At 41.0% G+C, this 27,404-nt stretch overlaps 1 protein-coding gene across 1 annotated transcript in view; it reads right to left on the reverse strand.

Annotated features, from left to right (window-relative positions):
• LOC136858839 (multiple epidermal growth factor-like domains protein 10) overlaps nucleotides 1-27,404 on the reverse strand; it is a 272,735-nt gene that overhangs the window by 101,824 nt on the left and 143,507 nt on the right. The window contains exon 4 of the mRNA XM_068225752.1: nucleotides 14,775-14,877. Within this exon, the coding sequence (XP_068081853.1) occupies nucleotides 14,775-14,877 (103 nt within the window). The remainder of the gene's footprint in view (nucleotides 1-14,774; nucleotides 14,878-27,404) is intronic.

Raw genomic sequence — 27,404 nt, forward strand, 5'->3', positions numbered from 1 at the left:
GGTGGGGTAGCTAATAATAAGTTCAATGAAGAGGCTTGGAATTTAGCAGTCCCATTCCACCCCAAACCAGCGACTGGTTTGCTGCAGCTCTCCATGCCAGCCTGCCCTTCATTCTCAGTCATGCAGGACACTGTTTTGGATCTCGTGATCAGTATGGAAAAGCAATACATAAGACGCAGCGCGGATCTCTCTCTCTCTCTCTCTCTCTCTCTCTCTCTCTCTCACACACACACACACACACACACACACACACACACACATAAACTGAAAAGTGGCTCGTGGTGAGCATGACAACACCTTTAGCTGTATCCTTCGCCTTCGCGACCAAACTCGTAGCCTATCAAATCAGACAACTCGTCAGTAGGACTCACGAGCCCTTATCGCAGGAGGAGCCAGGGCGCGCTACCCCTACACCGTCAAATGATACAAGTTGTTCAAGAGAAGCTTTTAAACTAAGCCCCCGTTCAGATCCACGTGGCTATGATCGCAATTGCAGCCACGTGAAACATAGGCCAGCTAATAATCACTGTTCCCCGACTTGGTCAACGGTTTCCTCTTCCAACAGAAACTTTTTTTTTTTTTGCTAGTTGTTTTACGTCGCACCGACACAGATAGGTCTTACGGCGACGATGGGACAGGAAAGGGCTAGGTGTGGGAAGGAAGCGGCCGTGGCCTTAATTAAGGTACAGCCCCAGCATTTGCCTGGTGTGAAAATGGGAAACCACGGAAAACCATTTTCAGGGCTGCCGACAGTGGGGTTCGAACCTACTATCTCCCGAATACTGGATACTGGCCGCACTTAAGCGACTGCAGCTATCGAGCTCGGTCAACAGAAACTAGTTGACTAGTCATTTCCTCCTTAGCTGTTATTATAGGAACAGGAAACCATATCACAGATATCTCTTTACACAGCCCTGGATGCAACAGCACTGAGTATCAGACGACAGCCAGCTGACCTAAACTTCCTCCACAGCATTTTAAAGGATTACGTCATCTCAGTACTCAGTAGGCTAGCGATCGTTTCAAATCTGGATCCCAACCCTCGTGTACACGGAAAAGATGAAATAGCGTCAAGCGTCAAGCAAATTTCAATAACTAATAATGTGACATAGACATCTGGCATCCTGTCCATACGAACATTCCATCACTTCTCGGTAGTGATTGTTATTATTTAGTACCGAACACCTTGAATGCGTGCTACCGCCCGCGTAGCTGGAAGTTTGCAGACGGAAAATGATGGGTTCGAATGCACAATTAGCAGCCCTGAATACATGGCAAGATAGGGTGACGCGCCGCATGCTTCTATTAGGTGCACATATTTTTTTTAGTAAGGGTTTGGGATTGATAACTTTTTGCATAAAGGGAAGAACAATATGTGCACTTGTTTATTTAACATTGAGTTTCCTATATAAAACTCATTTTGGTCCATTATGAACTAAAGAATAGAAGGGTACGTAACGGGAGAGATGCCGCATGGTCGGTTGATATGCCGCACACCCGGCAGAGATGATGCAGTGAGGTAGAAATGGTAGACTATTCATAGAAATACGTACTTTTGTAACATCTAGTGTGGAGAACATGTGCAAAACATTTGCTAAATATGTTACGTATTATTAGAGAAGGATTAAATATAAATTCAAAAGTAATTTAAATTCTAATTAAACTTAATGATTGTACTCATAAACATTACCCAGTGGACGGAGGCGATTCAGGTGTGAGCACTGAGAAAATGCAGAGATCTCTTTAAAAATTCACTCATCGGGAGAGTTGGCCGTGCGGTTAGGAGCGCGCAGCTGTGAGCTCGCACCCGGGAGATAGTGGGTTCGAATCCCACTGTCAGCAGCCCTGAAGATGGTTTTCTGTTGTTTCCCATTTTCACACCAGGCCTTTCCCGTCCCATTGTCGCCATACGACCTATCTGTCCCGGTGCGGCGTAAAGCAAAATAACAAAAAATTCACTCGTCTAATAGTTAAGGTCTTATTTTCAAACGTTTACAGTAAAGACTAAAAATAATGTAGTTTACATTCACTGACTTTATATTGACCTTGTAGTCTACAAATGGAGAAGAGACTTTCCACATATTTTACGGAATAAAAGTGACGTTCTTGTATTTGCATGGGTTGTTTCACAATGCCACGAAAACTAGGATAAACATTGCCTCGGGAACTTCAAGTGGAAGAACCGAGAACAATATTGTTCCAAGTTTCATTTAGCACAACTCCCAGGTTAATGGAACAATTTGTTCGTGTTTCGACATCCGTTACTCGGTCCCGTGCACCATGCGCTCCCATTCCTAATGTTGTGCGTCCACTGTCACTTCGCTTAATTCAATCTGGTTTTCGTGCTGTTATCGTCCGATTTATTATAACTTAATTACTTCTCTTTCACTCAGACTGTACCGTACCATGCTTCTGTGCAAGGCAATATCGTATTTCAAAGTGACTGTGAGTGAAGTAATTACAAGTCATAAGAGGGTTCGAGGCGTTGAAAGAATTGTAGCAATCCTCATCAGATGATGTCAACATGCATATCAGTAAAAAGTTGGTAATTAATGCTATCAGTGTACATAAGGAAATGTCGTATAATGATACATACATCCGCTAGATTTCAGAAGTCCATGCTTCCAAGAGGAAAGAGGTCAGTCTATTTCGAACTCTTTAGAAAAACACTGATTATGATCGATTCATACATACAAGGAAGGCAGAGATCATCATCTTCAAATGTAAACATTTACATCTCAACAACTTCAAAATTTTCAAGCATGTGCCATGTGCGCCAGGAAATGGATACAACGTATGGAGGTCGGCGTCAAGGGGTTAAACAACTCCAATTTCTTTTTTTACAGAAAAAAATATTTTTTAATTGGCCACGTTGCTTTTCTGCTTCCTTCTTTTAATATTCGGTTGGCACTAGGTTAACTCAACTATTCTCAGCACACATAGTGACATCCAGCAGGCAGTAATGATCGGTCTTTGAATGTTAAAAGCTTAGCGAAAAATTGCGAAAAATAGTATATATATTGCATTATTGCAAACCCACTGGGCAAACCACATAGCAAACGAGTGTTAAAAGTATCATCCGTGCTCAAGAATTGTTGGTAATTCTAAGCCGTTGAACGCAAGTTGAACCTTATTAGTGATGTATTCTGACCTTGCAGTGTATATGGTTAAAGCTGCAACTGCTCTGGAAGTGTTTTATCCCAATATGATCAATTTTACGCCTTTGGCTCATGGACTGCAACGCGTTGCAGAAGACATTAGAGGTAAGTTTCCACAAGTGAAAAGATCAGGGGCGATTTCTCCGAGCATGCTACGCTTGCTGCGCAAGCGCAATATTTTTCTAAAGCAGGCGAGTTAAAAGAAATACAATATGTACCGTATCTGTAATAGATCTGCATTATACAAATCGCATGTTGCATATATCTTGGCGAGTCCTGCGAGGCTTGCTCGTGTCTTAGGAGCTTCAGCGGAGCTGTCGACACAGCGAGAAATGTATGCGCGCGCAGGTTTCTTCTCTCCAAGGCCGGTTGCAAGCTGTCACGTTTATAATGTGTAGTTGGAAGCTCTGGTCTGAGAGCTACAGATCTAGTGTGTTGTGTCAGTGAGTAGTGTACTGTAACTTCCTGATCATCTATTCTGAATTATTTGACGTGCTGCAATGGGTTCCGAACCGTGCATTATTGACAGCTTGTTATCAAATGCATTTTCTCGGAGGCCTATCCAAGGGAAAACAGACATTATTAAGAATGGCAGACGCTGCCAGATTTAAAGACATAGCACAGGGAGGAAAACAGAGAATATGTACGTTCGTTCTCTGTATCTCAATATAATAATACGCACTGGTTGACAGGGTCCAAGAAATTGAATAGACTATTTTGCTGGCCGTGTTTACTATTTTCTGCTGATAACGGTGTATGGTGTAAAAGTGGCTTTGACAATTTGAATACCTTGACACTGTCCATTACAAGGCATGAGAAATCTGCAAACCATATGAAGTGTTTCTTTGGGCTTTGGGCGTACAAGGATCGACCACCAGCTGGATGAACAGAAACGCATCAGTGACCAACTTCATAATGAAAAGGTAAAGAAAAATCGTGACATACTTAAATGAGTGATCGATGCAGTGTTTTTTTTTTTTTTTTTTTTTTAGCAAAACAGAAACTACCATTTCGCGGATATGACGAGTCTGCAACTTCCGTAAACAGAGGGAATTACATAGAACTTCTACAAATTATAAGTGAATATGATCCTCTTCTGGCAGCTCATCTGAAAGGCTCCACCATTTTTAGAGGGACGTCGTCTGCAATCCAAAATGATTTAATAGCAGAAATAAGTTCAGTAATTGTGAGAAGAATAAAGGAGGAGCTTAAACAAGCAACTTTTGTGGTAATAATGTTGGACGAAACGTCCAACATTATTAATAAGTCACAACTCTCTACTTTACTCCGTTTTGTAGATGAAAGTGGTGAAATTCAAGAGAGGTTTCTTGGTTTTGCTGACGTTAGTAAAGATCGCACTGCTGGAGCCCTCTTAAATCATGTTCGTGCTATTTTAAAAGAGTTCAGTTGTGAGGAAAAGATTGTGGCTGAAACATATGACGGTGCTGCTGTCTGAATGGGCTTAATAAACTACTTCAAGACCAGTATCCATATGCGACATTTGTGCATTGTTATAGCCACCTATTGAATTTTCACACTACAGCAGTCTGCTTCAAAAATCAAAGAATGTACAATTTTCTTCCAAACAATGTCAGGACTTGCTGCTTTTTTCTTTCAAAGTCTACAAAGAGAACAGCTGCTCTTCGAGATTTTGTTCAGAAGAAGTTGCCAACAGTAGCACCAACGACATGGAATTTTGCTTCATGTCTTATTAATACTGTGAAGGGATATTATGATACGCTGGTGAAATTCTTTCAACATGTACAGGATACTTTAGACGACTGGGATGAAGACACTACATTGAAAGCACAAGGATGTTTGTTCTTCTTACTTAAGTTCAACACTAGATTTCTGCTGGCAGTGTTCTCCAAGATTTTTTCATTCTCCGATACTGTATTCAGTATTTTACAAACAAAAACTCTGAATATTCAGTACTGTGGCAAAAAGGTTGAGGAGCTCTTTTAAAATATCCAGTCTATGAGAGATGAAGATTTTGATAGTTTGTATGGACATGTTGATACTGAAATTGATGTTTATGGAGGACAGCTGTGCTTTAAAATTCGAAGAATTAGTGATGAACCAGAAAAATCAAAATACAAACGTCTATTCAATGAAATTATTGACAATGCACTTGTCCAAATAGGAGAGCGTTTTAAATGCATAAAGAAATTTGTGTTCTTCTTGCTGTTGGATTGTGATTTGTTTGAGAAGCACAGAAATAGGTTTCCAGACAGTGATGTTACTGCCCTAGAAAAGACCTATGGGTCATTTTTCGACATTGTTCGCTTAAAAACAGAATTAATTGTGATGTATTCATCTTCTGATTTTAAAGAGAAAAGTGTTTCAGACTTAATGCAGTTTATGCATACTAATAAATTGTACATGGGTATGCCAGAAATTTTCAAGCTCATCAAACTTATAGCAACAATGCCTGCTACTACATCCTCTGCAGAACGTTCTTTTTCAACACTGAGACGCATTAATACATATTGCAGATCGACTCAATGCCAGGAGAGGATATCATCATTAGCTATGTTGTCGATTGAAAAAGGATTGCTTGCAAAAATTAGATTACAGTCCTCTTTCTATGATGAAGTTATTGATGGTTTTGTAAAGAGAAGCCGCAGAGTAGAGTTTGTTTTCAAGTAGGAAGATTTAATAAATAGTAGCAATTTTTCTGTGTACATAGTTTGACGTTCACTGGCTTGTCATGATTTCTTAATAATTATAAAATGTGTCTGATTGTTATTCCTTTGGCCATTCTTGTAGGTGTGACGTAACCAGTTTGAATGCATGTACATGTAACCGATGATTAAAATGTTCATGTGATTTAGCGATTATTGGGTTTATAAATTTTATTCATTCAGAAATATGCATGTCCCACCCCACCAACTTTCACGAATGGAAGAGCAAGCCTGACTTTCATGACCAGCATTCGCCCCTGGAAAAGATTAATTTCAGTAAGAAGGAAAAAAAAAAAAAGGAAAGGTTTTTCTAAAAGTCCTACAGCGAGTGCCATTTTACAATCAGCAATTGCCAGAGATACCACTGACCAGGAACCTGTGTTAATGAGGTGAGGAACATGGATAGAAGCAGTTAACTTGTATTTCCTCAATCAGTTACTACCGATCTGCATTTAGGGCAGTCTCCGAGGTGGCAGATTCCCTATCTGTTGTTTTCCTAGACTTTTCTTGAATGATTTCAAAGAAACTGGTAATTTATTGAACATCTGCCTTGGTAATTTATTAAATCCCTACCTTCCCTTCCTATAAACTAATATTTGTCCCAATTTGTCCTCTTGAATACCAACTTTATCTTCATATTGTGATCTTTCCTACTCTTAAAGACACCACCCATACTTATTCGTCTACTGATATCATTCCACGCCATCTCTCCACTGACAATTTGGAACATACCACTTAGTCGAGCAGCTCGTCTTATTTCTCCAAAGTCTTCCCAGCCCAAACTTTGCATCATTTTTGTAACGCTACTCTTTTGTCGGAAATCACTTAGAACAAATCGAGCTGCTTTTCTTTGGATTTTTTTCCAGTTCTTGAATTAAGTAATCCTGGTGAGGGTCCCATACACTGGAACCATACTCTAGTTGGGGTCTTACCAGAGACTTGTATGCCCTCTCCTTTATATCCATACTACAACCCCTAAACACCCTCATAACCATGTGCAGAGATCTGTACCCTTTATTTAAAATCCCATTTATGTGATTACCCCAATTAAGATCTTTCCTTATATTAACACTTAGGTACTTACAGTGATCCCCATAAGGAACTTTCACCCCATCAACGCAGTATTTAAAACTGAGAGGACTTTTTCTATTTGTGAAACTCACAACCTAACTTTTAACCACGTTTATCACCATACCATTTCATGCTGTCCATCTCACAACATTATCGAGGTCTTTTTGCAGTTGTTCACAACCTTGTAACTTATTTATTACTCTGTACAGAATAACATCATCATAACATTATCTCTGATTCCACTTCTTTACTCATATCATTTATATATATAAAAACATAAAGATCCAATAAAAAACCTTGAGGAATTCCTCTTTTAATTATTACAGAGTCAGATAAAGCTTCGCCTACTCTAATTTTCTGAGATCTATTTTCTAGAAATATAGCAACCCATTCAGTCACTCTTTTGTCTAGTCCAACAAAAAATCATTTTTGCCAGTAGCCTCCCATGATTCACCATATAAAATGCCTTAGATAGGTCAATCGCTATGCAGTCCATTTGACCTCCTGAATACAACTATCTGCTATATTTTTCTGGACTCCTACAAGTTGAGCTTCAGTGGAATAACCTTTCCTAAACCCGAACTTTCTATCGAACCAGTCATTAATTTATGTAGTGAACTTCTAGATTATATAACGACTGTTGTAGATACATTTGATCCAAACAGTGCTGTACCTACTTGTGAATCACAAACTGCCTTTAGTGACTCCAAAACGATCTCCTCAATTGCCTGCAACAACTTCAGCTGGCTTCCGGTAAGCATCAAAGGTCTAGAAAAATCAGGACTGCCACTGTAAGATTCTATTGCTGTCATAGAGGATGCTATTGAAAAAGTAAGTCTTGTGCTAGGGTAAACTGGTGCAAGTGCATTGAATAAATTGTAAAACAGTATTGAAGAGAAATCCTGGTTACTCAACATTTTCACAGCGTGTGCCGAGTTCTAAATGAAGGTGATGTTGATCCCCACGAGGACATTTCTCCAGCAAGAATTCCTCTCCTAAAATATGTCCTAGTTACATTATGTGGCGTTAAAAGTCCTTTCTTTACATATAAGAACATTCTAAATGGAAAACGTCTTTCAGTGATCCCAGCAAGCATTGATAAATACATAATTACTCGCACTGCTACAAAATGTAATGTATAAACGTGTTATGAAGTAAAAAATGATAAGTTTGTATTGAATATGTGTAAGATATATTGATATAATATGACTCCAGAAAACAAACTCTTTCCGCTCGCGTGTCGACAACAGGTTGACAGCCGCCGTTCAGCGCTAACAGTTGTGTGTCGCCTCAAAGTTTTGAATCGCATAACTACTCTGCGGAGTACATTACGACTCCTGTTTATTATTCAATGAGTTCTGCTATTTTCTGGGCAATGTGAGAACGTATTTCAGACAACTTCTTTTAGAATGCGAAGACAATATTACTCTGCTTCCTTTGTCATGTATATGTCCAATGGAAAGCGATCGCGGGAAAATGGCGACGCCCGGTTTGATGGAGGATGAAATATTGGGTGAAAATTTCGACTGAATTTACGGATAGTTATCATGAAAGTGATGAACATTTTGGGGAAAGTAATGAAAGTGACCTGAGTGGTAATAATAATTACAGCAATGCGTGTAATGTTGGGGGAGGTGATAATGTGTTGTCGCGACCCAGACCTCACCGACATGTACAATATTCTAATACTGTTTGGAGATCGTGGACTAGGTCAGTAAATGGATTTGTAAGCCATGTCAATAGGCCTCTTACAGAATTACAGTATACAGTACTACTGGCAATTATTTTTTACGGACCTGCATTACGAAAACGAATACGCGAAACTAAACATTCAGGGAAATACTCCACTTCAGAAACGATCTATATGATGTTCATGGAAGAAAGTCACAGTAGAAGGACTGCAAGGTTTGCAGCAATAAGAAAGTTGCGTTAGGGAGGTGAGAAACGCTTCACTTCTGCAAAACCTGTGAGAAGCAACCAGGACTGAGCTTCGAAAAGTATCACACCCTCCAGAAATTCCGATGAAAATGTGGGGAAAAATCTTATCAGTGTCTTTCTCATGTCTTTATGTACAATATTTTTGCATTTTGAACCTGTACAAAGTTGTTGTAAATATGTAAATAAGTGTTTCATAAGACATCTCCCAGTTTGGTAAAAACTGACTGAAATAATTTCAAGTTGGGAAACATTATGGCTAAGAAAATATTCGAAGACAAAGGGTTTGTATTGAATATTGATACAGCTAGCTGATGTACCAGTGCTACGCTACGGTATTTTCAGAAAGACTGACTTTGTGGTTTTCCTAACTGAAGTCAACATAGGTCATTAGGAAAGTACCGATTCAAAGCAATGTTATCATGTAAAATACTCGATCAAATGAAAAACCGCAAATTTTCTCACTTTTAACGAACAGTACTACGGAACCGATGTAGGCTAACAGTCCAAAGTTCTAGAACGGAATAATCAGGCCGCAGACAGCCGTGAACACTCCTCTGCCTTTATTCCCTTAAATATGCACACTGCTCATTCAGACCAGTGCCTCCCAGCTACTTCCCGTCAATATTCAGACAGGTTGTTGCACTCGGTACGACCGGACGAGTTGGCCGTGTGGTTAGGGGCGCACAGCTGTGAGCTTGCATCCGGGAAATAGTGGTTTCGAACCCCACTGTCGGCAGCCCTGAAAATGGTATTCCGTGTTTTCCCATTTTCACACCAGGCAAATGCTTTGGCTGTACCTTCTTTAAGGCCAAGGCCGCTTCCTTCACACTCCTAGCCCTTTCCTATCCCATCGTCGCCATAAGACCTATCTGTGTCCGTGCGACGTAAGGCAAATTAAAAAATACTCGGTACGTAGCAGTAATCTTATCTATCGGAGATGAGTGGCAACAGAAGACACAAAGCACATCACAACAAACAATGGTCAACATAATGTTATTGTTGATCAATTTTATGAGCTTGCTATATTGTAGGCCTTCACATTGAGTTTTCTTTCGACTCTGTGATATTAGGGCGTTTTATAAAATTATTTATAGCGTAGACTGTAGTTCTTTATTCTCCGACTTTACATACCAATTGCCATTAAATTCTGTTTACCCATTTTCTCGTGACTCGGCGCTGATATGGACTTACTTGTTGTAACAAAAATCCAAATTCATGAATATCTCTGTGGTAATAGCCAGTACGGTAACAATGTATAAGACATAAATGTTCGGAAATTTAATAATATATAGTTTTAGTTGTATGGCATTTATATCGATACGACCACTAATAACATGATTATTTGAGAATTAAATTTTAGGCCTTCCCCTAAAATACCATTTCACTCAGCGTGGATAAAATTATTTATGGCCTAGTTTATAGTGAATTTGTATACCGATTTTCATTAAAAGATAGGACCACTAGTAACATAAATATTTGAGAATTACATTTTAGGCCTTCCACTAAACTACCATTTTTCTCAGCGTGAATGCCATTATTAATGGCCTAGTTTATAGTAACTTATTCACCAAATTTTCATACCGATTTTCATTAAGATACGACGACTAATAATATAAATATTTGAGAATTAAATGTTAAGTCTTCCCTAAACTACCATTCCACTCAACTTGAATACAATTATTTATAGCCTGGATTATAGAAACTTGTCGCTCGACTTTGTATACCGATTTTCATTAAGATATGACCACTAATAAGATAAATATTTGAGAATTAAATTTTTGGCCTTTCCCTAAACTACCATTTCACTCAGCGTGAATAAAATTATTTATAGCCTAGATTGTAGCGACTTATTCCCCGACTTTGCATGTATAGACAGACAGACAGACAGACAGACAGACAGACAGACAGACAGACAGACAGACAGACAGACAGACAGACAGACAGACATTACGGAAAATTAAAAAGTGCATTTCCTTGTTACTGTGGACACGACTGATACAGAAATACCATCCTTTCTAAATTCTAAGGAATGTACAGACAAAACTCTTATTTTACATATAGAGATGTGACTGCAGAGAACATTAAAGATACATTATTGTTCACTGTGCTACAAAATATAATATAAAATATGTTTTGTGTGTTGTAACTGACAGAATGATATTATGTTTATATTAAAAATGTTATATTACATGTTCTACCCATTCTACATATTTTATTACATATTTTGGTGCTTCCTTGCCTTCTTGGCTCAGGTGGCAGCGCGCCGGCCTCTCACCGCTGGGTTCCGTGGTTCAAATCCCGGTCACTCCATGTGAGGTTTGTGCCGAACAAAGCGGAGGCGAGACAGGTTTTTCTCCGGGTACTCCGGTTTACCCTGTCATCTTTCATTCCAGCAACACTGTCCAATATCATTTCATTTCATCTCTCAATCATTAATCATTGCCCCAGATGAGTGCGTCAGGCTTCGACAGCCGGCAAAATTCATATCATCGCCACTAGATGGGGTTTCATTCCAATCGTGACCCGGTCGAATGACTGGAGACAGGTTGTAGATTTCCATTTAGGTGCTTCATGTTACATGCACATATTTTGCCACAACATAAAATACCAGCTCTATTTATTATCGTACCAAAAATACCCGTACGATAAGTAATTATCCCTATATTGCCGGGCACTAATTCTTTTCGGGCTCCATGGTTTCACTGCGTGTGCTCGTCGACGGAACACGCAAGGAATATGTCAGTCTTGAGCAAAATTAAATAGTCTATTAATATAATTGAAGAATAATAAGGCTGACCAGCAAACACAATTTTCGGACTTCTTTTGAACAAAGCTGTGATAGAACTGAAATAATTGCAAGACGCGGGACCTATACTCTTTAAAGGTAAGTCTGACAATGGCTCGGTGAATCGGTATAGGAAGAAAGTAATGAAGTTTGAAGAAGCACTAACATACTGAGACAAGTGCCAAAAGAACGTCATAAAGAACAGCTAACATTTTGCTAAGTCCGACTCGTTGGCTGAACGGTCAGCGTACTGGCCTTCGGTTCACATGCTCCCGGGTTCGATTCCCGGCTGGGTCGGGGATTTTAACCTTAATTGGTTAATTCCAATGGCAAGGGGGCTGGGTGTATTGTGTTGTCTTAATCATCATTTCATCCTCATCACGACGCGCAGGTCGCCTACGGGAGTCAAATAGAAAGACCTGCATCTGGCGAGCCGAACCCGTCATGGGATATCCCGGCACTAAAAGCCATACGATATTTCATTTCATTTTCATTTTGCTAAACCCAGCAGTTGGGGAATAGCACGTATATAGAACATGTGGCAAGAATAACAATGGCACTGCCTACTTGCCTTACATTCACAACACCACAGATCGAATTGCCAAGGTCCTCCGCAAACTCAATATAAAAACCGTGTTTGGCACCGCCACTATTAATTGCACGCAGTCTGAGTAAAACCAAGGACAAATTGTCCTGGGGTATACGAAATTCTGTGTACTTGCGGTAAGGTATACATCGACCAAACATGCCGGTCCATTGCTATCCGTATCATGGAACATGAACGTAATATTCGTCTCAACCAGCCAGACAAATCGGCAATATCGTCATATCATGGTGTCATGTTCCAAGATGCTCGAGCTCTTACCCACACTAGACACTACAGGTCCAGGATTATACGGAAAGCTGTGGAAATACATAGAAATCCTAACAATTTCCACAGGGACACTGGCTATCAATTACGTAATACCTGGTTGCCAGCCATTAAGGATTTATGTAGGTAATTCCATTCCTTGTCCCTTCACTATTGTTATTTCGTCTCGGTGTTTTGCAAAATTTGTACGTTCCTCATCGCCAGATGTTTAATTCCAGGCTTGTGTCAATATCATACACCTGTCAATGTCATATGTTACGTACACATGTTATGTGGCCCTCTTAGACTGATTCTGATGGTTCGGTCAGCTTCCGCTTCGAACGCTAGCGGCGTGCCACGTCCGGGGAACCATCTGGTGACGAATGAACGTACCATTTCCACTTCTATTATAACGCCTAAATATCAAAAAGTCATTGTTTAAGAAGCCTTTCTCGTGGACAGTCGAGATTTTCTTCTGATGACGCAGAGCACAGTTCTCTGCGAAACGTAAAGAATTTCACCTTATTTTCTTGACACGGCATAAGCCCAAAAGCCTATACAGTTTCATGTCTATAAGTATGGGCCGTGAAAGCATCAATGGCAACAACCACAATAATAATAATAATAATAATAATAATAATAATAATAATAATAATAATAATAATAATAATAATAATAGTTTTATGTCCCATTAACTACTTTAACAGATTTCCGGAGACGCCAAGATGACCGAATTTTGTCCTGCAGGATTATTTTTTTTACGTGCCAGTTGATACGACGCTGATGTACAGTACTGGAGCACCTTCATACACCACCAGACTGACTCAAGATCGAACAGCCAAGTTGGGCCCAGAAGGCCTCTACCGTCTGAGCTACTCAACCCAGACGTATCATTTTCACACCAAGAAAATGCTAGGGATGTATCTTAATTAAGGCCATGGACATTTTCTTCCCAGTCTTAGCCCTGACCTACCCCATTGTCACTATGAGACCTACTGTATATCAGTAGGTGAGACGAAAAATAAATAGCAGAACAAAAGAACGAAAGAATGTTCAGAAAGTGCCCAGTTTGCAAATGGTCATTTTAAGCAAATTGTTGACAACATTTAATTACGTTTCCGCCATATTTCCAAGTTTTATGTCATATTTTGGCATTTTCTTCTTCTCCTTCTTAATATATTTACCCTCCAGGGTCGGTTTTTCCCTCGGACTCAGCGAGGGATCCCGCCTCTACCGCCTCAAGGACAGTGCCCTGGAGCTTCAGACTTTGGGTCGGAGGATACAACTGGGGAGAATGACCATTATCTCGCCCAGGCGGCCTCACCTGCTATGCTGAACAGGGGCCTTGTGGAGGGATGGGAAGATTGAAAGGGACGGGCAAGGAAGAGGGAAGGAAGCGGCCGTGGCCTTAAGTTAGGTACCATCCCGGCATTTCCCTGGAGGAGAAGTGGGAAACCCACCTCTACTCAGTTGACCTCCAGAAGCTTAGTGGACCCCGTTCCAGCCCTCATACTACTTTTCAAATTTCGCGGCAAAGCCAGGAATCGAACCCGGGCCTCCGGGGTTGGCAGCTAATCACGCTAAATTTTGGTATTTTCATAGCGCAAATGCATGCATATTTCCAGAGTTTCAGATAATATAAACTTGCACTTGGGAGGTGGTGTATTCGAACCCCACTGTCGGCTGCTGTGAAGATGCTTTTCCGTGATTTCCCATTTTCACACCAGACAAATGGAGGGGCTGTACCTTAATTAATATTATTTGCTTTACGTCCCACTAACTACTATTTTAAGGTCTTCGGAGACGCCGAAGTGCCGGAATTTAGTCACACGGGAGTTCTTTTACGTGCCAGTAAATCTACCGACACGAGGCTGACGTATTTGAGCACCTTCAAATACCACCGGACTGAGCCAGGATCGAACCTACCAAGTTGGGGTCAGAAGGCCAGCGCTTCAACCGTCTGAGCCACTCAGCCCGGCAGCGGCTGTACCTTAATTAAGGCCATGGCCATTTCCTTCCCAATCCTAACCTTTTCCTATCCTTGTGTCGCCGAAAATCTTCGTTGTGTCATTCGTTGTTAAACCACAAGCAAGGAAATATCCGACCACTTATTATTATTATTATTATTATTATTATTATTATTATTATTATTATTATTATTATTATTATTGTTGAATGAAAAATTGAGTTCCGTTCAGCTTCCTCAAATAAAATCCCCATACTTCGCCACTGTTCACTACTACATCATCAGCCTCTAAGTAATAATAATGTAGTTGAACGAGACTTACTTTTGTTGATAGTAACATACACCGTCGTTGTAAGTCATAGCGAACTGCCATAGGCAGCACACCAACACAGCAGTAAACATCACTCGTCCCATCTCGTACATCACTGCGCCGTATAGCTGTTATCTTCCTCCGTTATACTCAATGCGGATATCACGAGCATACAGGCCACTTCGTCATTGCTCTGATAACAAAAGGATTTTCCTCATATTTTTCCAGTGGCGTGCGGTGAACATATTCTTTACCCCAGCTGCAAAAAAGTTTTTTAAATATAAACAATCGTAGCCCCATTACACTCTCTAAAGTCAACATTACCATTTTATAAGGCTGCGTTTTTCGTGGAAAAGATCTTTCAAGAATATTTTCAACCACACGCTCGCACATACTTCCAGATTGATATTCACGGCAGTGACGACACCATCATAACTTAATCTATAGCAGATTTTAAATAATGTACTTACAGTTTCATCTGGTGACGCTTCGTGATAGTACAGTCAGGGCTTTCACAAAAATACACTGGGACTAACTATTTGTTTTTTACTTAAAAAGCCTAATCTATAGAGCGTTCCAACCTTAAATTGCAGTACAGCGTAGATGGAGCGCGCTGTTGCGAAATCGACACGTGAAGATCACGCTCGAGTGTGACCCAAACAGGGCGTCACAGTTCCACATTTTTCGTTTGTAATTTTGTAATTTTAAGTTCATTCATTCATAAATTAATATTTGTAGGATGGTAAAATAAATACAACATACCTTAATCACTGGCGTTGCTCTCAGACATTGGACGTACACCTTCTATCATTTCTGCAAGGCCTGATGTTCCCGCGTTGGATGAAACAGGTTCGAGAGGTGAACTTGAGGATGATCCGGACGATGAAGAAAGTCGTATTAAAAACTTTTCATCGTCGACATCGTCCTGTAATTCGTCTGCTTTCCACAAAACTCTTTCATTTTTCTTTAATTCGTTCACGTAATTTACCCAATTGTCTTATGTTTTTATGGCATAAACATTTTAGTTCAGCATTTGGAACAAAACCATGTTCATTATCCGCGTGGACTAAGGCAGATCACGGTCCTCAGCTTTTCGGTGGCCTAAGTCTCGAACTCACCCCTTCAAAAGCGGCCTGCCGTGCACTTTTCACTGTCGTATCCTTCCATTCTCTTGTCACTGTCTGCCCAATATTTACCCACGATTCATCTGTGTAAATTATAGCTTTATTTTGTGCCCTCAAACGTTTTATCTCCCTGAGATATCTGTGCCTCCAATTAATAATTTCATCGGTTTCAGTGAAAGCTGCTTTATTACCCCGTCTTAAATAACGGAAGCCTGTATCACGTAAGCAGCGATACAACGTAGTTTTGGAAAATCGTGGCAAAGAAGCAAAGAATCTTCTCCATTTACGCGACTCAAAATCACGTTCAATGTCGGTGGTATGTTAGCAAATAAAAGAGAGTGAACCGCCCGACGCATCCACTTCTAACAATTTCATCATATTTAATTTTTCTGTCGTCCTTCTCTCTCTCTTTTTTTTTTTTTTTTTGAGAGTTCGCAAAGGACCATGTGTGTGTTCCTTCCTTATAGCATAGATTGTTCTTTCGGAACAACCTGTAGCTTTAGCTGTTTCACTGATTGCGCTGCTCAAATTCATAGTCTTTAAAAAATAATCCAGGACACTCATAATATTGCGTTCTTTTCCCCTGAATTTACCTACGGAACGTTTCTTTTTAATTTGACGGTCCATTACACATCCTTCTGCACTTTTTCTTCGAACTAAGAACTGTACATACGAGCACGAACTGACAATTACACATACTACACAAACACAATCCACTTGTCCTCAAGAATTATACATTTATCACTGATCTTGTCCGGCTCCATGGCTAAATGGTTAGCGTGCTGGCCTTTGGTCCAGAAGGCCCCGGGTTCGATTCCTGGCCGGGTCGGGGATTTTAACCTTCATTGGTTAATTCCAGTGGCTCGGGGGCTGGGTGTGTGTGTGCCGTCTTCAGCATTAGAATTCATCACAGGTAGGGGCCCCATTCTTATAGACGCGCAGGTCGCCTATGCGGCGTCAACATTGGAAAGACCTGCACTCGGCCTTTTCGGAGGCCACACGCCATTAAATATTATATATATCACTGATCTTTATTTAATCAGTCTTATAACACTGATTAAATGAACATCATTGCACACGGCTGCCAGTATATTTAAAAGCTCAGCCAGCCGAGTCACTCGTGAAACGTAAACAAACGAGACGTTCTCCCTGTCATAAATTAAGAGATAACGAGATAGGGACTTGAGGTATGCTTTAAATATAACTTCCATATTCGAAGAGCGTTTGCTTTGCTTTAATCACGCCATGATCCTACTGCACATTTTCTTCGAAATTAGATCCCCACGCACGAGCACGAACTCACGAACCACACACACGAAATACACTTTCCCTCAAGAATTGTGCATATGTCACTGATATGTATTTAATCACTATTATACATACTACTGACGAAATGAGCACTGCACTGCATGCGACTGTCTGGAAATGTTAAAAGCGCATGTTTGGGAGATCACTATCGGTACTTCAGCCAGCCAGCCAGCCAGACAGCCGAGTCACGCGCGAAACCAAAATTCAAGGAGATATTCTTCCTGTCACACATTAATAACTAAGCAAGACAGGAACTTCGGGATTGTTTTAAAAATAACTTCCATATCTGAAGACCATTTGCCTCGCTTTGACCCCCCATGCAAATTCAATAGGAAAGACGCTGGCCAGCGACTGACTTTTTCGTGCCTACACATAAAATTCCCTGAACATGACTGAAAATAAACGCATATACTGCATTTTGTTATCATTTAAATTTAAAAATAAATTTATCTACATCGAGCTGAAATGTTTCTTTACCAGCAGTGAAAAAATTAGGAAAATAATGAATATAAAGTAGGAGTTATGGCATGATAAGTTCTATGCAATGAAGATTTTGCATTTGGCGAAACTTTCCATTATATTACCATTTTCACACTAAATTATTTTTTTACATTTTTTTGTTAACGGCATCAAATGCGCCTTGAAATTCTGTACATAACACGATATTCACCCATTTTAATCGATAACATTCTGATTCACGGATATTTGGCAAACCCGCTGCATTAGAGTAGGACAGCGCTACCCGCAAAACATGGGAGAAGGAAAGAGACGGAATTATCCCATTACTGCTGTACTGCAATTTAAGGTTGGAACGCTCTATAAACTAATCAGCAAAAGTTAACTGGTTTTTTTTTACCGTCCCTGAAGACTTATAGCTTCACTCGCATACTGAGTGTACGTGCATCAACGACAAACGAGGGAAAATATTTGTCACGACGTATAACACACGTTATATTAATGAAGAATGCCACAGAAGTCGCGAAACCTTCACCTATGATCCAAGAGGAACACTACACAAATTCACTATATACCACCATCACAGACAACCAAAGTCCGGCTTCATGGCTAAATGGTTAGCGTGCTGGCCTTTGGTCACAGGATTCGAACCCACTATCTCCCGGATGCAAGCTCTAATAATGATAATAATAATGTACCGAGTTCGGAAGCTGCAGTCGCTTAAGTGCGGCCAGTATCCAGTATTCGGGAGATCGTGGGTTTGAACCCCACTGTCGGCAGCCCTGAAGATGGTTTTCTGTGGTTTCCCACTTTCACACCAGGCAAATGCCGGGGCTGTACCTTAATAAAGGCCACGGCCGCTTCCTTCTGACTCCTAACCCTTTCCTGTCCCATCGTCACCATAAGGCCTATCTGTGTCGGTGCGACGTACAGCAAATAGCAAATAATAATAATAATAATAATAATAATAATAATAATAATAATAATAATAATAATAATAATAATAATAATAATAATAATGAGGCGATGACATTGTTTGTTGCATATAACAGAGTTTTTTGTTATTGTTATTAAAATAATTAGATAGAGTTATACTTATGAAACAGTAGTAATTTGTGTTTATTTGTTTCGTTCTCCCATGCTAAAGAGAAGGCGTTTACGAAGATTATTATTTAAATACAACGTATGCTTCAGTACATCAAATTCTAACTTTCATCCTTTATCTCGTTATCCTGTCTTCTACCTCCTGGCCTTTGTCCGATTACTTTGTATGGATTTGGCGCCGTTTTACGAATGGATGCTTTTACTGACGTCAATCCTGTGGGGAGGAATATATACACGGTTGTTTGTATTTGTAGTGGTTTGTAGTGTGCTGTGCTGTATGTATATGTGATGTGTATTATCTCGAACGCCAACAGTCAGCCTCAAGGTTAGAGGAACTAACTATACGCAGTTAAATCCTCGCCCAGTCCGGGAGTCCAATCCGGGACTCTCTAAAGTGAAGACCAATACACTGACCATTCCGCCAAGATGTGGGACTATTTCGTCATCCTATTATTGCATATATTGAATAAACATTTGGAAGAGAGTAAAGTTTTGTATTCCCATATAGCCATATATAAACAATAACTGCTACACTGTTATACTCGCTGAGGCTACTGTTGTTGCATCTTCCACGCTTGTACTGTATGCGTTCTGATGAGTTTGTCATAACATACTATTGCGTGTTTTCGTGATAGTTAGCTGTGTGATGCGTTTTGTGTAATGGGAGATGTGCGTGTCAAGACTGCCTTAAACATCTAGTCCCCGAGGCGGAGGAAATAACCAGGCATGAGTTAAGCTCTCAGCCTGGTTAGGAAAGGAACTAGGGACCCTCGGAGCTCAAGGCCACTACGCTAAGTATTCAGCCAAGGAGCCGGAGTATTATGAGATCACTCATCAATATCATGAAGGTCTGTGAAACCCGAGATGGTATTAAAAAAAAAAGAAGCACAACTCTCTCGGGACAGGCCATGTAGGTCCTTAAAGGTAAAGGCTTCCACTATACGTTACTGTACCTCAGCACAAAGTGGATAGATAACTCCACTCCCGGCCACTTTGTCCGTTCCTACCCATTCCTGGTGAAGACTGAGAGAGCTTCGACACACGTCCTTCTGAGTGAACCGGGGACGCATTTACTAGCTCAGATATTCAGCCTGCACTTTCCTCAAACAAGTTCACCCACTGATAGACGCATATTTTTAACGCACTAAGCATTCCCAAACTGCCGCATGGTAGTTTGGTACTCACATTGTAACTTGCGGCCTGCAAGAGTACAATAAAAACAGTACATGTCCCTCTGCCGTTGACTTCTGCAGATTTAGGCTATTTTGTCTACCTAAATTTTCGAGTCTGTACAGCTCAGTACTGTAGGCTATAATCTGTTGAAAATTGCTATCGGAAGAGATGCCAACTTTCCCGAGATCCCGCTGACCGGGCTGAACACAAAGAAGGTCGTCTGCCAACGGTTCTTGGAACATAAGTTAGAGAAATGGGAACAACTCTGTCGCGAATTCTCTGAGTACGACTCCGACCGCGAGTTCTGGCGGGTTCGTAAATTGACTATTAAGCGACAACCCCGGTGTGCGATTCACGGCCGACGTGGTCTCGTATTCTCTCCTTTGGAAAAAGCTGAAGCCTTCGCTGACTCCATTGAGAGTCAGTGTCCTACGCACGATACGCCTTACGATGACGACGCCACAGAAACACTGGTGCTGGGGCTGTACCTTAATTAAGGCCACGGCCGCTTCCTTCCCACTCCTAGGCCTTTCCTGTCCCATCGTCGCCATAAGACCTATCTGGGTCGGTGCGACGTTAAGCAAATAGCAAACACTGGTAGCCCGTAAGGCCACAGCTTTTCGATTCAGTAGGACGCCACGTGACGAAGTGACTGGCATTACACCTGCGGAGGTCCGCAAGTATACCAAACACTTTAACGAAAATAAGTTTCCAGGAGCTGATAGTAGGGTCACTGTGAAATAAATTTAGTCCCTCCCCTACCGGGCCGTGGTCTTTTTAGCTACCATCTTTAAAGTCTGTCTCACCTTGGGGTATTTCCCCACGACACGGAAAATTGCCAAGGTCGTGGTCATTCCTAAGCCGGAGAAAGACAGACTTCCCGCAGAACTGCAGACCTATCAGTCTGTTATCTCACCTTGCAAAAATTGTTGAGATACATTTTCAAAAGACTCAACGTTCACTCTCCAAACGGTCAGCTCCACTAGCGGTACTAAGCTTATTCCAGTATGTTACAAGTTCGTTCCATATACAGCGGAGCGTGCCAGCGGTATTTTTCGACAATGATAAAGCCTTCGACACCGTCTGGCACGATAATTTAATAGTTAAACTTTTGGACTTAAATAAAGTCCTAAAATACTTAGTAAAAATTTTATAACCCTATTTACGTCATAGGCAATTTTTTGCTACATGCGATGGAGCGAAATCCTCCTTTCGGCCACTCCTTGCGGGTGTACCACAGGGGGGAGCTCTGTCGCCCGCGTTATACGCCTTGTAGGTGAACGAACTCCCACAGGTACCTGGTGTAGTGGAGATGGAATATAGACGAGGCCTTGTAAAGGGCAAATGCCAGTTTGGTTCGGCTCCGCCCACTACTATATAACACGCGTCTCAGTGATGAGATCAAGCGATCTCTCTATCTGACGTGCATCAGACCCATGCTTCTCTATGGTTGCGAGGCCTGGTGCTATATTCCAAAGACGCCATTAATGCGACTCCAGGTCCTGGGAAACAAGGTACTTCACCACATGTCACACTCCTCATGGTTTAAGTCTAACATTACAATACATCGGGACTTACGCATCCATGCCCTTTACCAGCAGATTTCGAAACTAGTAAAGGCGACGAAATCTCGGATCTTACTTACGAAATCTACACATGGGGCATCGCTCTGCTAAAAAGGTCACTACGGACCAAAAACACCAATACTAGATTCAAGTATCGGGGGCCGTGGTTCCACTATGACGTAAATTAAGTTTCGACAACCTCTTAATTAACTCCAAATTCTGTTCTAAGGGCGACCCTTCCTTCCACTGTTCCGTCATAATTCTGCGACGAGGGAGTGACAGAGCGATTTTCCCCCACGAATGTAGTTAGTGAGCGATTCTTCCGACTCGTCGGTAACCACGGAAAAAGATGAGTAAAAGGTCATAGTTTTCGCCCAGGGGCTCCCATCTACTGGCTCTCATAGAAAAAACTCCACTTCACCCGTCTATGAGCCAACTATCTCCTTCTATCCAATTGAATAAGTACTGAATAATATCGAGTTTCGAGGTTATAGGCCTCATGATCGGTGCAAAAAGAACAATTCCAAAGTTCTTCGAAGAATTCTGCTAAGTTGCAATCTATCATAGTCGATAACAAAAATTTTGATCTTCAAAGCCCTTAAAAGGTTCATTATCCATACGGAGGAATCATTTGTATAGTCATAAATGTATATAGTATAGTTTGTCCTCGTGAGCCATCTCCTTATGAGGGAAGTGTTTATTCACTCTGAATAAATGTATTTATAGTTTGTATTTGGCATGGCTCCCCCCCCCCCCCCCCGACCGCCGAGAAACCCTCTTATGGTACCTTGAATTATGTCTCTGGCTTCTCGGCTGACTTTTCCGCTGGCTGTGTCTCGATTAACGAAAGTTAAATTACCATCTTACCGGACATAGATCCAAAAACATTTACTACTTTAGTTTTACTGGCAATGTCTCGGCTATCCTTGTTTCCCTTCCACCATGGCATCCTATGCTGAAAGGGAAGCGTAAGCAGATCATAAAAATGAAATTAAGGAAACTAAAAGCTACGGCTAAAATATCAACCCCAACTTCAACTGAAAACCGCTTTCAGGTTTTAGCATCTCTCCCCACCAGCGGGGAAAACAACGTGGAAACGTACACTCCGACTCAGTCGATAATCCAGGAAATGACTGTGGCTCAACTCACAAATGTGGTATACGAGGCTTCCACGAATTCCTCTCAGACTGTACCTGTACAGAATGAGACCAGCTCGGGCGAGGCAATGGACGTAACCCCAATCAAGAAAGTCTCTGTTCCCCCTATAGTTGTAGCTGACTAATCTCAGTACCAGCGCCACTATAACTTATCGAGTAATGGCACTGGCGAAATCAGGGTTATTGACATACGAGATGCCCTTAAATTTCATGCTGACAATGTGGATGATTATAACCTAATGAAGACCTACTTTGAAGAGGCTAACGCCTCATTCTATACTCATCAGCTTCCCTCAAACCGTACGCTTAAGGTTATAATCAGAAGCATTATCTCCACCATAGGCATTGACTGGGTTCGCGAGGAACTCGTGGAACTGGGCTATGAATCTAGGGATTTCCACCAGTTTACTAAAAGGGATGCAAAAACCAATAAGGTGATTCCGCTCAGTGTCATGAGTGTTACGCTCCCTAACACGAAGTTCAGTGAGACCATCTTCTCTCTGCGATATCTTTTTGCGGGGCCAAGGTTAAAATAGAGGATTACCGGGATAGTGAGGGACCTTCGCAGTGTTATCGGTGTCAGAGATGGGTTCACACCGTTAACTACTGCGCTATGCCCCTTAGATGCGTAAAATGCGGGGAAAACCACTTGGCGACTGCCTGCCCCCTTGCTGCCGGGGCTGCCGCCAAGTGTGTTAATTGTCAAAGGAGATGGTACAGCCTGTTTCAAAATATCTTGGAACGGAAACATACAAACGAGTACTTACAAGCTCAGAGAAAGAGTGCTCTTGCACCCTCAATACCGGTTGACCCCAAGATCGCATTTGCTCAGGTTATGGGGATTCCCCTACGCCCTGCCTCTTCGGCACAGGCATCACCCATCTCCGACCTTTCGGGCATGCGTGACATCTTAGACCTCCGTAAGAGCACAAATTTCACCATGCTTACGCCTATATTAAAAGACAACTTATATTGAATAAAACAATGTCATACTACAATGGATAAAATTATGTTTCTGCTGAATACAGCTATGCTGTACTTCACTGAGGCTTAATTTAAAGTGCATTCTTTTCTGACATCGACTTTACAATCTGTGCTTGGAATTGTCAGATTGTTGTTGGTCAGAAATACGAGCTTGAAACTTTTGTCTCTGACCACAATATTGATATCATGTTACTAGGAGAAACATGGCTAAAACCTAATGTGGCCCTAAAAATTAAAAGCTTTACGATGTATCGTAAAGATAGATTAAACTGTGAGCACGGGGACGTAGCTGTGCTAATTAAATCTAAACTTACTCACCACGTAATTGACCCCCTTCCTCACGGTGTTATAGAGTCCGTCGGTATCGAGGTTAGACATAATATTTATCATTATCGCATTTTTTCGGCCTATCCTCCTTCCAAAGCCCTGCTACATAATGCGGAACTAGATAATCTATTAAACAACCCTCGCCATGTTCTTTCTATTATCTGTGGTGACTTAAATTGCAAGTGTCCAGATTGGAATTCATTGTGACAAATCCTAAGGGAGGAATGTTACAAAAATATATGACGGACAATGTTGGAGTGTTCGCTCCAGTGGAACCTACTATTTATCCTACCAATGGGGCGCTCCCTGATGTCATTGATGTGGCAGTAATAAAATCTTATAACAGTGATGGAGAATTAAATTCTGATCATGATCCCATTACGTGAGTTAGGATATCTGAAACATCTTTTCCATTGTTGAACTCATCTCGAATAATAACAGGTTCTCTTGGCATGTCAAAAAACCTAAAAACACTTCCGGTTCACATAAGAGATGATAATGACCGGGCCATTGAATATCTTTCCCATAAGATGCAAAATGCCCGTGGATACATCTTAAATGCCACTAGAAATTCCATTTCGGATCACACAACATGGTGGGAATACGATACGTCATAACGCCTGTATTATTAATAATAATAATCTTGATGCGAGAGGTTGCACAAATGTGCGGACTGCACTGAGAATGGCAGCCGACGCTATAAATATGGGTGTCTCCCGTCCTCTCGTGACTCGCGCAATCGCTGGCAACCCAGCGCTCGTACAGAGCACATCAAGGAGAACCAAGGACCGGCAGTCAAGAGACTAGCTCCCTGATCGCTAGCCACATCGCTGACAACAACCAGCTCTTCGGTATATTAGTACCAACTCCAGCCTGAAGAGAATCCAGTTAACCGCGAGCCCCTAGCTCGCCAATACAGGCCACCTGCAACACAGCCTGTTCAAACTTCACAACTGCCAACCAAGAATCCGGCAGAACCAAGAATTGCCTGCTAACCAAGCACATTACAGGCATTCAAGCAATTTGTCAGCCCTCAGTGTGGTCACTGGTTCGAGAGTTGTCCCGTTGTGACACGGAAAAGCTATACCTGTTTCGATCGTGCCCATTGAGTGAGCACAACTAACAATAGTTCTGTCCTCAAAGAGAGTTTGACCTATCAGTGCTTCATCTAATTTCATCTTCATTTTCATCTCCAAACTTCCCCAAACAATCATGGATCTAAGTAACCTCTACACAGCTGTACACGATTTAAATGCAATTGTGGAAGCCTTTCAAGCACCCATTACCCAACGCTTCACACAACACTCCCCTAACAATACACCCCACTCCTCAATATCAATACTCCCCTAATTATCAATCTTTTTCACATCTAATTTATTTACATATAATATTTAATACATAAAATTATTTCAACTGTTTAACAAATGAACACACAAACAGAAACTGTCTTTTCAACTTCTTATTGCCTGATGTTCATGAATTATTTGAAGTCTCAGAATATCACAATAATGCTCGTCTGTAGATGACAAGAATTAACAAATGAATTAGTCACACAAACGTATATCACACTTTTATACAGTCCATATTGATTTTTTAATTTGCCCTTGGCACTTCCAGCACTTCACGCTTACAGAACACTACTTAGCTGCTCTACATATTCTCTCAACCATATCCTCTTTTTCGGACACTGAATTCACATTAAAACATTGTCACTTATCTCGGACATTCTTGCGAGTTCACTGTAAGGCTCAGAAGATTTCAGCACACAGTCGACATAACACCCTAACAGTAACACAACAGCACTGTTCATTTGGGGTGGTTGTATACTAAATACAAGGTGGATCACCCATTCAGGTGCGATATATGCGTTCGGACGTCCGATGATACACTTCAGCATCTGTTTAAATGTATTCTACGTCGGTCGATTCTTCGCACAAGTTGTAAGTCGGTGTTGGATTGTATCTTTATGTTGACAGAAGTTGCACAAATCCGTCACCATTATATGAATATGATGAAGTCTGCTGTTTGTCGGTATAATGTCATGGATTACTTTATACCAACTTTCTTCTACTGCGTCTGGAAGTATGCGATTGGAGATATTCCTCCATACTCGATTCCAGTTGATTATCATAGCTGCTTTCGTTATGTTGGCGGATAAATACTGCAGAGACAGTATATTGTTATAAACCTTTTTCGTTGAGACATCTGGAGATGTGACGACGTTCTTTGGCATATAATGTAACTCGACTCTCGGATATCTTGCGTGAGGTGCATGATGATGGATGTCATAATAAGCTGGTGGGTTAATGTATTGTTGAAGACTGCACCATCTCGCGAGAAAATTCTTCGATTTATGATCCCCTACTTTGTGAAACACCTTTAAGTTTCTTGTTAGAAACAAGGTTTTTACTTTCTCTTTGACGTCGATTAGTCCCAGCCCACCCTGGGATTTAGGTAAAGTGAGTGTACTTTGGCAAGTCCTTGCCAAATGAACCAACCAACAACCGATATTATACGTTTACCATTCATCATTGGCATGGGAAGGATTTGGCTCAGATACCATATTTTGCTTGAGCAGTACATATTCACATACATTATTCTTTGTTGCAAGATGAACCTGTTGCAATATTCCCCTTACGGAATGCAAAGCATCGGCTCAGTTCTTTTTTATCATCTTGTGCACACTGTTAAAGCAGGTTATTCCCATAATTGTAATTTCTTGTGTTAATGTTCCACACTCTGGAAGTGCCCATTGGACACGGCCCATTTTCCCAATCCACATCGCCTTTGTCTTCTTTGGGTTCAGCTGAGCCCCGGAATATCTCCCGTAATCCTCGATTACCTTGAACAAGTGCTGGATATCAATGGTTTGATTTAATATTAGAGTAACGTCATCTGCGAATGCGACAATATCTAGATTACTAGGACTGAAAGTTTGCTGTAAATTGCTAAGAAGGGGTTCTAGTGAGAGAACAATTATCAACATAGACAGCGAACACCCTTGTCGTACTCCTCTGTGGGTGTGGATTGGCCTTGTTAACTAGCCATTTATGTTAATCTTTGAAGAGCCTCCATTAAGAATTTTACCCATGTGAGTCGGGAATCGAGTGTCAAAGCCGAGGGAATTTAGTGTTTCAGTTATATATTTGTGGTTTATCCTGTCAAATGCGTGGTCAAAATCTAGTCATATTAGAAGTTCCTTTTTATTGTTGACCAATGATTCGTTTATAATATCCCGAATTACACATAAACATAGAGAATGTATTACACATCTTCCTGGTATCACGTCAGACTGGTGTTCGAATGTGGCGTCCTCCACAAACACTGTTAGTCTCATTTTCACACATTTAGTTAATAGCTTATAGTCAAAATTTAAGAGCCTTATAGGCCGAAAGTCAGATAAGTTAGTTTTATTTGTCATCTTGGGACAAGGCGTTCTTTCAT

This window comes from Anabrus simplex, chromosome 1 (genome assembly GCF_040414725.1).
Source record: "Anabrus simplex isolate iqAnaSimp1 chromosome 1, ASM4041472v1, whole genome shotgun sequence".
NCBI classification, from domain to species: Eukaryota; Metazoa; Arthropoda; class Insecta; order Orthoptera; family Tettigoniidae; genus Anabrus; species Anabrus simplex.